The 12,874-nt window shown below is 37.9% G+C and overlaps 2 protein-coding genes and 1 pseudogene across 3 annotated transcripts; 2 read left to right on the top strand and 1 right to left on the bottom strand.

The window, feature by feature from the left end:
- The first annotated feature begins 912 nt into the window (after window positions 1-912).
- Window positions 913-4,546, top strand: LOC122093354 (putative disease resistance protein At1g50180). Of its 2 annotated transcripts, XR_006144427.1 has the most exons (3): window positions 913-3,854; window positions 4,044-4,081; window positions 4,178-4,546. XR_006144427.1 is itself a non-coding variant. In XM_042663673.1 (2 exons), the coding sequence occupies exon 1, from the start codon at window positions 1,153-1,155 to the stop codon at window positions 3,808-3,810; it is 2,658 nt and encodes an 885-aa protein (XP_042519607.1). In that variant the 5' UTR covers window positions 914-1,152; the 3' UTR covers window positions 3,811-3,854; window positions 4,178-4,546. The 2 variants fall into 2 exon arrangements, 1 of the variants encoding a protein (XP_042519607.1); XM_042663673.1 differs by lacking the exon at window positions 4,044-4,081 and having other exon boundaries at window positions 914-3,854.
- A 1,408-nt stretch (window positions 4,547-5,954) lies between these two features.
- On the bottom strand, window positions 5,955-9,782 carry LOC122093860 (annotated as a pseudogene).
- A 1,917-nt stretch (window positions 9,783-11,699) lies between these two features.
- LOC122094223 lies at window positions 11,700-12,472 on the top strand. The gene is made up of 2 exons (XM_042664954.1): window positions 11,700-11,942; window positions 12,134-12,472. Exons 1-2 carry the CDS (start codon window positions 11,850-11,852, stop codon window positions 12,245-12,247), a joined length of 207 nt encoding a protein of 68 aa, XP_042520888.1. The 5' UTR covers window positions 11,700-11,849; the 3' UTR covers window positions 12,248-12,472.
- Window positions 12,473-12,874: the final 402 nt, after the last annotated feature.

Below are 12,874 nucleotides of genomic sequence, written 5' to 3'. Positions count from 1 at the left end.
TTGCAGCGTGGATTATAGTGAAAATAAAACCATTGTTGGTTTAAATAGTGGTAGTTGTCAAGTATTCTATGCTAATAAGATGTTTCTTGTAATTTAGAGCCAAGGCTACATCTAAAATGACTTTAAAAGAAGTGGTGAAGAAAAGCATGCATAGATAGGACTATTAACAAGTATGATATTGAATAGAGTTGATTGGAGAAAAATCCTAATCAAATTTGAGGTTTGGTGTGAAGTGAAATTAGAGTTTTATTTCCTAAATTCAAAGGCCAAGTGTCATCACTTGAAGACCTTCTTCAAGCTAGAAGGATGGGTATTAAGATAATTTCACAAAAAATAAGGGTGATCCTGGAGGTGGTCTAGTTAACCCCCCCCCCCCTTCTAGTTGGATGAAACTAAACATGTATGGAACTAAACATATACAGCTACTCGCTAGGTAATCTTAGCAAGTCAGGAGTGGGTGGGATTTTTCACGATGATTAAGCACATGTGGTATATTCGTTTCAGAATTTCCTGGGAGTTGAGATGAATTTCAAGGTGGAATTCATGGTTTTCATCTTCAAGCTAGAGGTAGTGAGAGAGCCTGAAATCTAGAGAATGTGGGTGGAATGTGACTCTAATGTTATACTTTGGTGGTCGGGATGAGGGTTGTACCATGGTTTGTGCGCCAAGCATGGACAACACTCTAGGCTTATCTAGACTCTATCGAATGAAAGGTCTCTCATTGTTTCTATGTGGCAAATCCTATCGCAGACTTCATGGCTAAGTCTGCAGCGAAGATTGAGATATTGTCTACGATAGTAGTATTTCCTCAGCCTGTACTTAATGAGCTATTACATGATGCTCAAGGTAGACCAAGATTCTGTATAATGTTTTAAAATTCCATCATGTTTCAATTTTGTATATTAGTGTAATATGAAACAATTAGGGGAGGGGAGTGAAATTTTCTCTAAAATAAATTAAAGACAGATTTTTACATATTGTATTGGAAAAAAAAAAGGGGCTTTTACTTCCATAGCCAGTCAATGACATTGCTTCCTACCGAGACATGAGAGTGCAAATTTCGGTTAGGAAAGAAGAAAAGTGGAGGTACTGACGCTGCTTACCGGTGAAGAACACAGAGATAAAGCTAAGATCTGCTAAAAAGAGGTAAAAATGGCTGAGCGCGCCGTTGCATTTCTTATATCAAAATTGGGCTCCCTGGCATTAGAGGAAGCTAAATTCCTTGGTGGAGTAGAAACCCAAATCGTGTCTCTTCATGATGAACTCGAGTGGATTAACTCCTTCCTAAGGGATGCTGATCAAAAGCGCAGAAGATACAGAAGGGTTGATGTATGGGTTAGCCAAGTCAGAAATCTGGCTTATGATGCTGAGGATATTATTGATATGTTCGAGTTTGAGATCCTGCAACAACAGCAAAGAAATTTGGTGTTTTGGTGTTTGTGTTATCCCTTAGATCTTTATACTCTACACAAGTTCGGAAATCAAATTGAGAAGATCAAAAGAAGGATTGGAGAGATTTCTACTAACAAATCAAAGTATGGGATTGAAGATTTAGAAGCTGGAGAGACTTCGGCGGCTCGTTTGAATGATGGCTTAGCAAGGAAGCAAAGGAGAGCTCCCATAGAAGAGGAAGTTGATGTTGTTGGCTTTGAGAAAGATATTGAGAAACTAGTGAAGCTTTTGATAAAAGAAGAGTCCCGGCACCAGCAGCTTCTTGTTGTATCCATAGTCGGTATGGGTGGTTTAGGTAAGACCACTCTCGCTAAGGAAGTCTGTAGTGAAGTTAAGAACAATACTACTTGTGATTCTTATGCATTGATTTATGTCTCCCAAGAATACACAATGAAAGATCTTCTCACTGGGGCCATGGTACAACTTAAGATGCTAACGAGTGAGGAGGAGGAGAATTTGAAAAGGAAGAATGAGCAAGACTTGGGGAATGAACTGTCTGATTACTTGAAAGAGAGGAAATGCCTGCTCGTTTTCGATGATGTATGGAAGATAGAAGATTGGGATGAAATAAAAGGGGTATTTCTAGCTCATCAGGATGAAGGGAAGCAACAAAAAGTGTTACTTACTACCCGTAATGTGGAAGTAGCAAAACATGCTGGCTCATCAATTGATCGACATGAACTCCAACCTCTGGGTGATGAGGAGAGTTTTAAACTATTCGAACAGAAGGTCTTCCAATCCCAAGTGGTAAGTGGAGAAAGACACTGCCCCGAAGATTTGAAAGCTCTTGGAAAGGAATTAGTTGAGAGGTGCCGTGGATTACCGCTAGCGATTGTGGTATTGGGAAGCCTCTTATCGACAAAGGAGAAGACATATAATGTGTGGTCCAAAGTACTGGAAAGCATGAATTGGCAGTTTAATCAAGGCCCACAACAATGCATTCACATATTAGCTACGAGTTATATTGACTTGCCATACTACTTGCAATCCTGCTTTCTCTATTTTGGTCTTTTCCCAGAAGACCATGAGATCCATTCTAACAAATTGATTCGGTTGTGGGTTGCCGAGGGCTTTATACAACAAAGAGGAGATGAAACTTTGGAAGATGTTGCAGAGGAGTACCTTGAAGAGTTGATTGGAAGGAGCATGATCCAAGTAACAAGTAGGAGATCAGATGGAGGTGTAGAAACATGTCGTATCCATGATCTCTTGCGGGAATTTGCAATTTCAGAAGCCAAGAAAGATAAGCTTCTTGAAGTCTATGGGAATAACTGTTCCATCACTCTAAACAAATTCCGCCGGCTTGCGATCCATCCCAACCAAGGTACACTAAATATATCGGGCTCCAGTTTATACCATCTTCATTCCCTGTTGTGTTTCAGTGAAGCTCTCAAGAAAGATCTATGGAAGGGTCTTTATGTGGAATTCAATCTGCTTAGAGTATTAGATTTAGAGGGTGTACAAACTCTTCACAATTTACCTAAGGAAATTGGAGAGCTCGTCCTTCTAAAGTACTTGAACTTGTATGGAACCGAGGTACGAACAATTCCACAGTCAATGGGAAACCTATGCAACCTACAAACTTTAGTTCTATCCAACACTAAACTCACACACATACCAAGGGAAATATGGAGAATGAAGAAACTAAGACATCTTTCTTGCTTCGACATTGAGTCTCCACCAGTCAAATGCGTAGACGAGGTTGTCAATAAGATTCTTCAAAGTTGTTTTCGCCCTCCTAGAGTTGATAAACTGAAGGACCTCCAGACGCTAAGCCTAAATGCAGGTAGTTGGATAGAAGGTGGCCTCGAAAAGTTGACGAATCTGAGGGAGCTCGGAATACGTGGAGACTTGACAATGCATACGAAGACGTTAACCGATTCCATTGACAAATTGAAAAAACTTCGAATGTTGGAGTTATGGGAGCGTAGAGAAAATGCAGCCCCTTTGCCTCTTGTTTCATTTTCAAAATATGTACACCTCTACAAAATGATTTTGTATGGACCCCTAGAGAGGATACCTGCCCTTAAAGATTTCCCACCACATCTCACAGAGTTGCGATTGATTGGATCGCATCTAAAGCAAGAGGACCAACCAATGGCAACACTAGAGAAGCTACCAAAATTGAAGATTCTCCTTTTAGGATTTAAGTCATTTGAAGGAGAGGAAATGATCTGTTCTGCACAAGGTTTTGCTAAACTTGAAAATTTGGCACTCGTCGGATTAGATAAGTTAAAGGATTTGGAGGTGGGACAAGAAGCCTTCCCCTGCCTGAAAGTTTTTACTAGATGGCAGTGCCCTCGATTAGTGAAGCTTCCAGATGTGCTGCGACGTGTTGCTACCCTCCAAGAGCTCTGACATATGCAACAGAACAGACCAGCCATATTTCTACAAATTTACTAGTAAGTTTTCTCATCTCAGATTAGGAACACTTGAATGTTCTCTCCTTTGTTTATTAATTAATATTTTTTCCTTCCCTTTCCTCTCCTGATCCATCTGTTATTATGATTCTCATATCCATTTGGGAATGTGATCTTTCCATCCATGTTTCTTCATACACTGAATCCTCACATTGTCTCTGATTCCCCCAGTTGTAGCTTGTTTGATCAAAGTTTAATGCCTACTTATGGTAATCCACTACTTTCACTGATGGCAGTTTTGATCACCAGCAGTAATTTTGATTAATAAGCAGTTTTCTATGTTGTTTTGGATTATGGATATACAGAGAGTCTACGGGAGGCAGAGAGAGATCAGTGGACTACAACAAGGGCTTGACAGAGCAATGCAGATGGGAAGCAGGCACATAGAAATATGTTCAGATTCTCAGAAGCTAGTGAACTGGTTGAAGGTGGCCATGAGAAATTTTTTTTCTCTCTTCGATTTGATTTATGCACTTGATTAAAACAATTTCTGTCTGAAATTAAGTAAACAGGATAGGTTTTATATAGGTGTGGCTGATGTATTAGTTAAACATGCTAAGATGAGCAAGCAGTGTGGGGTTCTCTATAAAGACTATTTGAACATGTTATTCTTGGTGTCTGTAAGGTTATAAACATTTTTCATTTTCATTAAAAGAAATTTTTAAGACTTGGCATTGATATAGTACTGCTATATCATTGGTATAGCCGAAGGACCATAGTTGGTCGGACTTGAGTTGTGGCCATTAGTGGTGCAGAACATCCCCTCTCTCTCTCTCTCTCTCCTTAAAGTTGTGAATCTTGATCCCATGGCTATGGAGGGCCATGGCCATACAGTAGTTTACAGGTCAGTCTTAATGCTGAAGAAGGGTAGGGATTTATCTAACAATGTGTACCCCACATTATTGGGCTACAACTTCATCCTTTCCATCTTTTATATGCTGCTTGGAGTTTGGAGTTTATAATTATGATCCTGGTTTTCTGTAGGAGTGTCAAAGTTGTTCTCTTGCAGCCTAGTGCCTCTATATCACCCTAAGCACTGGCATTTGATTTATTTTAGTACATAAAATATAGCTATACAAATTTGCTTCCTTTATCACCATATCTGCATCATTGATAATAAGATGTAACTACAGATCCAGAAAGAATCCGATGCACGAGGATGAAATTTAAATATCAAAACATCCATTTTGACATAAATATCCTGGTACAGATCAAGTATTGAAGGTCAGGTTGCATGCGGTAAGAAATTGCGGCAAAATAAATCAGGAGATATACCTGTACTCACCTAGTTCTACATTCAACAACCCATTCAGAAAGATAATAGACTCTTATGTTGAGATTTGGAAATTCTTCCTCCTGAAATAAGAGAATCAATTTGTGTTTTGGTCAGATTTTCAGGGTGTTGAAGAAGATAGTCAATGAATCATTTAATTAAAAACAAAAACAGAAATTTGACCTACCAGATCTCAAAGAGTAGAAGAACAAATAAAAACTTCAAAGAAGACTCAAAACTTCAGACCTGAAAATTCATAGAAGTAACAGAAAACTAAGCACAGAATGATAAAATCAAACTGGATGGAAACGGAAGAATTCTGACCTATTTGAATCATAAACACAGGTCAGAAGAATTTCTGGAACTTTACAGTCACCAGAGTAATGGTTGAAAAAAGAACTCTTGAGAACAGTACCCGTAGTAAGCTTAATTTTGAACCATAATATATGCACACGTTTTACTAACATCTTAGCACATATGCAAGAACATGAAATGGGCTTCTTTGAATGGCATGTTCCAAAATGAGACAACATTCTCGGTCCCATTCTTCGATCTCCACATTGGAATTCAGCACGGATTGCATTTTAGTCATTCCAGAACACACTCTGAGAAATCAATCAAACTCTCCTAGAGACCCAAGAAATTAGGTCTGAAGCCCTTTTATTATTGGGTATAAGGTATGAAGCCCCTTTATATGCACTGAAACAAGCATCTGGAAATACAGATACAAATGGACAAAAACCTTGCCCAGAACTTACAAAGATATTAGGTTATCCACCCCACCCCCAATTCCCACCTCCACCAAAAAAAAAAAAAAAATTACATTACAGCACCAATTCTTCTGTTGCAGTGATCCAATTCATCTAGTCCCACAAACTGCAGAGCATTGATCGGATGAGAGCTACGACATAAGGCCATGCTGTGAACTGTGTAACTCAGTGAAGGTGATGCCTGCAAAATAGCATGAAGCAAGCTAAAACATGGTCAGTAAAATAAAGCCAGTAGAAGCAGGGGACCATTGGCCAGAGAGATGTGGCTGACCTCAGAGTTTCTTTTGTACCCGTTCGAATTTTACAACGAATTGTGGGAAGTCCAAGGCACTGGTGTGCTTCGTAACAATAATATTACATGAAACAATGCCCTGTTCCAATAATAGTTGTAGAAACAAGTTTTTTTATCAGTTAACCACATGAAATTTGTGAAATAACAGTGGAATTTTATCAACTAACTATTCCATTTTCTTTCTTGTAATGAGCTAAAGGTATGCCCTATACATGGTGGCCATACAGTTAAGACGGATCACTAAACTCAAGATGCAATCAATCCAAAGGAAACCCCATCTATCCAATCCCCATAGCAACCAAATTATTCCTCCGTGTGGTAGAAATAACTGATGGTGCCAGAAACCAATATTTCACTGCTGGAAAGGGAACCTTCTTCTGCTTATGAGTAACATACATCTTGGTCAAATGTAAGTAGAAACAAGAAACTGACAAGTCAGCAGAGACCACACAATAATCTCACAGCAATATAATGCTCAACTAAATGAGACCTTGTATGCTCCATAGTCAAGAGCAATGCGTTTACTACCAAGAGGAAAAAAAGATTTACTCTTGTTTTCAACATAGAAAAAGAGAACCTTAACTTAGTGCAATGAGGATTTAGCATGGCTAGACAACAACTTAATATCTATTTCTAAATAGGAAGTGCTCCTAGCGTTTTTGGACCAATCCATTTGAGGATTGTAGATCAAATGATTCTGACTCAAATGAAATCCAAAATTAAAAAAGCTAAGAAATAAACAGTTTAAGCAACAGTGCCTTTCTCAAGACAAGCTTAAAGTTCCTTTTCCCAGATAGATTTTGCCAAGTTGTTGGAACAAAAGCCATTAGACAAGGTGGAGTTTTAGTACATAACATTGGCAGTCTCTGAGGTTTGAGAAGATCTGTATGTTCTGAAGAAAGCACTGAAAAATGCAAATGAACATTTTGTTAGCACGATAGTTTGGAAGCTTAGGATCATTAAATTGTCATTACCATGTCCTTTACTGTACTTCTTGCTTAGGTTCCTGCTGGTTTGCACACTTTTTGTTCAAGGATTAGAAGCAAGGCAATGTATCACTCATTCCATACACCATCTTATCACCCAGTGCCCAGATATGCTAGTCAAGCCACAAAACAAACAAATATGGATGACCCATGAGGCATGACCTAAATTGACAGCACTTGAGTCCTAGTCTGCTTTCCTAGCAAAAGAAAACTGTCTTCTGTAAGCAGCTTTTGAACTGTAAATTAGAAATTCAACAGCTAATACTATTAGAGGAAGAGCAACTGTATAGTGAACTATGAAACTGCAATGAGGCGATCAACGACCACATGGTTGATCCAGAGGATCCCATATTAAATCGAAACTGTGGATCTGCCACAACCTAGAAATATTTTCAAATAACAACAATGATGCATTTGTAGAAACGCAACCCAAAAACGGTGCAGAAGATAATGGAAAAACAAGAACAAACAATGCACACAGGTTTACTAGGTTCAGCAAGATTGCCTACGTGCTCGGTGAGATGAGATTCTACTTCACTATCAATGGAGAATAGGATTATAGCACTCGTCCTCACACCTCTCTCAAATTGCTCGCATTACAGAGAAAGAAAACCTCGCTATAAATATAGCGAAAAACCCTAATCTGGAAAGTACAAAACTGCACTCAAATAAAAATTTGAGTGGGGGGCTGTGCCCCCGTACACCCCCTGTCGAGGCGCCTACACTAGTAATCCCAGGATTAAACTGCGACGGAATACAAGACATCATACACCAACAGAATTCTAGAGAGCTTTTCCTATTTCATTCCACTAGTTCTAGGATGGGGAGGGACACTAACAAATGATTATGGATTCTGGAACATTATAGTAATTTTTATTCAATCCATTCTCTATAACATAGGCTGTATGTTGTAAAGAGAGATTTGAGATCTTAATGGCAGCATTGAGCTTTTTACTACCACCTTTGCTGATTGTTTGGTAAACTTTGCTGCATATACCTAGTCCAGATCTATAATTATGTGAGTTTATACTATACTGCTTACCCAATGAAGGTTCCAGGGGAATATATAAGCAGACCTCCTCACTTGTCCCTTAAGTTGATTAAAGATGAACTAGAGCTCATAAACAACCATAAAACCGACAATTCCTGAAACTAAATTCGATCTGTCCAGGTCAGTAAGATACCTGAAATTTCAGTGCTACTCTTTTTTTTTTAATTTGGTGGAGCAAAGTCAGTGTTTATTATCAGAAAGCCAATCCTGCACTTTACAGCCTATTGCTAAAACTATTTCTTACGACTTACTTTCTCCCTCCTACCATAGTTATGAAGGCAAAAAGGCAACCGAGGCATTTGAGGGTCTTCCGAAGCACTTTGGCAATCTGATGGGCATAAGGTGTTGTCTTATCGAATAAAAATTTCTAGGTAACGTATTGTGCAGCAAATTTACAACCTATATAAACTGTTCTATCATATATGATTTCTCTTAACAGGTTCTTGAAGCCCAATTTCTCGAATGCTCGCCATAAAGGTCCTTCACCTTCTCTGGGTCATTAGCTCTGATATGCAGGAACGGTCTCCTGATCTTTTCTAGTGGAATTTCAAGAATCACTGGCCCTATGGATTTAGGTGTATTAAAAGGAACCACTGAAAACAACAGAATCCTTGTCAACTTTACTTTCATAAAGGCCCTCAGATCTTACACTGATCAACAAAACCATCTAAAGAACGACAAACTATTCAAGCCCATAAAATCTTTAACAAAATTGGAGCTCTTACAGGAAGATTTGCCATATTCTCAGACCAACACCACTTTCTCACCACAGAATCGCATAAACAATTCATCACAACATGGGCAAAAACATGCTAGAAACAATGTCGAGGTGAAGGTCAATTTAGTCATTTCACAGATTGGCGAATGTCCTGAGATACCAGGAAGAGTTCATACTGTTCTAATCAATGCATTAAGGCAGGCTGGTAATGCCAACTTGGCGATTAAACTGATGCACAGTAAAAGATTGGTATTGGCTATGACAAATGGGGCAGCAACAAGAAGCGAGTGAAGTTCCGCATCCTTTTAGAGAATTGAGTCTTGATCTAAATTGGCTAGTCACTTCTTTTTCTTAGTGAAAAAAAAAACAATTTCCTCTAGCCTATCCTTTGTACAAGTCTCAATGACAGCTTAATTGATTGAAGCTATGGAATCTTCCTTTTGTCAATTATTTAGTGCTGAGAGATAGCTTTTAACTTTTAATTGAATCAGAATGGTCATATGATTGGTCCAAAGTCCAAACACTTTTCAAATTGAAGACATTTGATCCATTGTTAGCAAGGAAGAGTTTAGCAGTAAGCAAGCATGGGAAAGGATGAGTATGAGTGCTTGATTTTGGTTTCTGCATAATTCCCTTGAGGTACTTGTTTTGCTGAAAAGTTGGGACCAATCGCTTTGGCCTTGCACTTGTCATTTTCTGGTTATATGTGCTATTTTCCTCTTTCTCAATAGACAATGATGAGTTATGAACTTGCAGGGCAAGCAATATGCAGGAAAAAAAGAGTGAAAGGACCATCCCTGGTCTCTACTGTTGGCTCAAAATTTTAAATCTTATATTGTGATAACTGTAATATTGTTAGTATGGTCGCATTGCAATTGCAGGAAATAATTGGATTAGCTCCATAACTTGAATTCAGGGAACTCATACAATTCTATAGATCTCCCCATTGCTGGAATAAAAATAAAAACTGATATTGAAAAAGCATACTTGTAGTCCGTTTACTAGAGATATTCACGTGGATTATTATTTTCACCAAGTTATCATTCACTAATCTACTCCCTGTAATTATTTTCTGTGAGTAAAATCAGGCATAAGTTAATTCCTGGAAACGACACTCTATATGGTCAATCTAGTCTTGATAATTTCTGGGAATGACATTCTATTTGGCCAATTCAGTCTTGATACTATCTGGGAATGGCACCTATTCGGGCAATCCAGTCTTGATAACTCCTGGGAACGGCACCTATTCGGCCAATCCAGTCTTGGCATATGCAATGATACTGGGAGTAGATTCTAGGTCTGTTTTAAATCTTGCTACCTGATTCTGAAGCTGATTTTTGTTGGGTTCATACCATGAAAGCTGGGATTAGAGAATCTAATAAGGTTTCAGTCCGAGTAGATTCTATATTCTAGCTAGAGTTGGATCCTACAACCACCTAGGATGTTGTCAAATGGTGACTTCTAAGTTATTCTCAATTAGAGAGGTGACGCTTCAAAGAGTGCTATTGCAACATGTTGGTTGCAAGTTTGGAACTTGGAAACTACTCCTGTGGAGCAGGGGGTAAGGTTGTATATATTTGCCTCTTCAAGACCATGCAGTAGTGGGAGCTTTATGCACTGGGTTGCTCTTTACTCGTCTCGATGCTCAAGCTCAACTAGGCATATACAGTCATTGTTCTGTCAGCAACTTCACAAGGCCACCCCATCATAGAGGAAGGGGGACTTCACCTCTTTGGCCCCTTTAAACATGTGACGACAACATCCATGGAACCAAATCGACAATTCAGCAGAACACACCTAATGTAACAGGAAGTGGAAAGTAGTGATTTTGATTGAACGACATGATCCTATCCATTGTTAGTTAAAACAGGAACGGCAAAAAAACAGAAACGTACGGTAAGGGTTTTAAACAGATAAAAACGATGAACGGTACGGTAAAAAAAAAGGGTAAAAAAAAAGGGAACGGAAAACGGACGAAAACGAACGGTACGAGTATTAAACGTGTAGTTTTCAAAAAAACGAAACCAAAAAAACGGTAGTATACTTATGCAATTTGAGAGATTATTACTTGTATACATACATCTAATATTCCAAAAGCTCTAGGAGTCCCAAGATAAAATAGCCCAATGGGCTACAAGAAAATGAGATGTTGCTAACTTTAGCTTCTCTTTACTCATTGGGCTATAAGAAGATGAGATTTTTTTCTATAAATAGTATGGAAGTTAAAAACCAAAAACCAAGTATCATATATTGTCTTCACTCTTCACTTTTACTAATAGGTTTTTCTTTTTCTTTTTTTCTTTTTTTTTTTAATTAATTTTTTTTAATTTCTATTTTACCCTTAAAAAACGGATACGCGTTAAAAACGGATTCTTTTTCCGTTTCCGTTTTTTTTCGTATTGTATAATAGCATATGGGAAAACACGTTTTAAACGGCAAAAAAAGCAAATGCGTTTTAAACACGTTTTAACTAACAATGATCCTATCCAGAAAATTTATTTATTTGAGATGTTCATATCATAAGGACTCGGTTTCTCTCCGCCCAAGGTGAAGAGATAATCTCTTCATCCAACCCCATCTGACCCTTTCCTTGGATTGGAGAATCTCTAATCAGTGTGAGTCTATGGATGTGCCCGCAATGGTTATATCAAATTGATATAGCGAGAGAGAGAGAGGGGGTATAATTATGGATATCTACGAGGGTATTTCTGTAAGATAAAGAATTAAAGGGATAAAACAAACCTCCTCTTCAATATCTCTTGTGGTACTGAGTCTACTGACATTGCTTATCTGGTGTACCCAATTTTGTTCAGAGAAAACTGTTCGTTCCATGAAACCAAGGAAGGACCAAACAGAAGATTAGAGGATCATAATTCAAAGACTGAATATGGATCCAATGCAGATAGCTCTTCCCGTAGTGGGAATAATAGCAGCTGCTACAGTAACCTTCTATGCTGTGAGCTTTTCAGAGCTCCGAGAGGTACTATTCTCTGTTCTTCAAACTAAGTATTCACTTCTCCATTTTTAATAATGATTCTTGTTTACGGGCTCGGACAGAAACCCAAATCTTAGACTGAATTCTCTTTAGATTCTAAATACTTTATTTTGCATATCTGTTCTGTGGATTACTGTTTGAGAGGTTTGGTGGCTTTGCTTCCTGTTCTTGAGCAGAAATCTTTTAGAGACTTGGACGAGTCTGATGATGAAAATGGAGGATTTAACTCATCTCTGAGCTCGAGAGAACGACGGGCCAGAAGGAAAGCAGAGAAAGATGCCAAGAAATGAGATATTTGATGGATTTCCATTATTTAGTCATGGATTCAAGTTTTATTAGTGTACTCCCTTTCATATTTGTGAGACTTCCAGTCCCTAAATGGAGTATCCTGTCTCTCTCTCTCTCTCTCTCTCTCTCTTCGTTGGTCATGGCATATTTGGTCTATCTTCAAGACCTTTGAACCAATAAGATTCAGTGTTGAGTCCTTTAAATCCATATCGAAATTTACTCCAAAATTTTGCCCAGTAATTATTCAATACATTCAGATTAAAACCCAAAACTGAGGTTCTGTTTGGTTGCAAACTTGCAATGGAAATTTTAAAGGGAAATAAAGTAAAATTTTCATAATTTAAAAAGAAATGTTTATAATCATTGCCACATATGATTGTATAAACTACTTAATTTTTTCAACCATATTTAGTAATGATATATTTTACATGTAATTTTTATTTTACATATTATAGCAAAAGGTTTTGGATGCAAAGTAGTGAAATTTTATAACTAAATATGAAATTATCTGAAATTAATGTTAAAGTCACATGAGTAATAATTATATATATATATATATATATATATATTTTAAGTATGAAAATTTTAACTCCCCTTACAACCAAAGATAGTCTGAGGTCGATTGTTTA

The sequence above is a fragment of the Macadamia integrifolia genome, chromosome 11 (assembly GCF_013358625.1).
Source record: "Macadamia integrifolia cultivar HAES 741 chromosome 11, SCU_Mint_v3, whole genome shotgun sequence".
NCBI classification, from domain to species: domain Eukaryota; kingdom Viridiplantae; phylum Streptophyta; class Magnoliopsida; order Proteales; family Proteaceae; genus Macadamia; species Macadamia integrifolia.
This window is presented reverse-complemented; position numbering and strand designations above follow the sequence as displayed.

Excerpts from the sequence above, each read along its gene's own strand:
- LOC122094223 (XM_042664954.1), top strand. The coding sequence starts at position 11,850 with ATGGATCCAATGCAGATAGCTCTTCCCGTAGTGGGAATAATAGCAGCT. Across the intron at positions 11,943-12,133 it reads GCTTTTCAGAGCTCCGAGAG|AAATCTTTTAGAGACTTGGA; the intron begins GTACTATTCTCT and ends GTTCTTGAGCAG.
- LOC122093354 (XM_042663673.1), top strand. The coding sequence starts at position 1,153 with ATGGCTGAGCGCGCCGTTGCATTTCTTATATCAAAATTGGGCTCCCTG.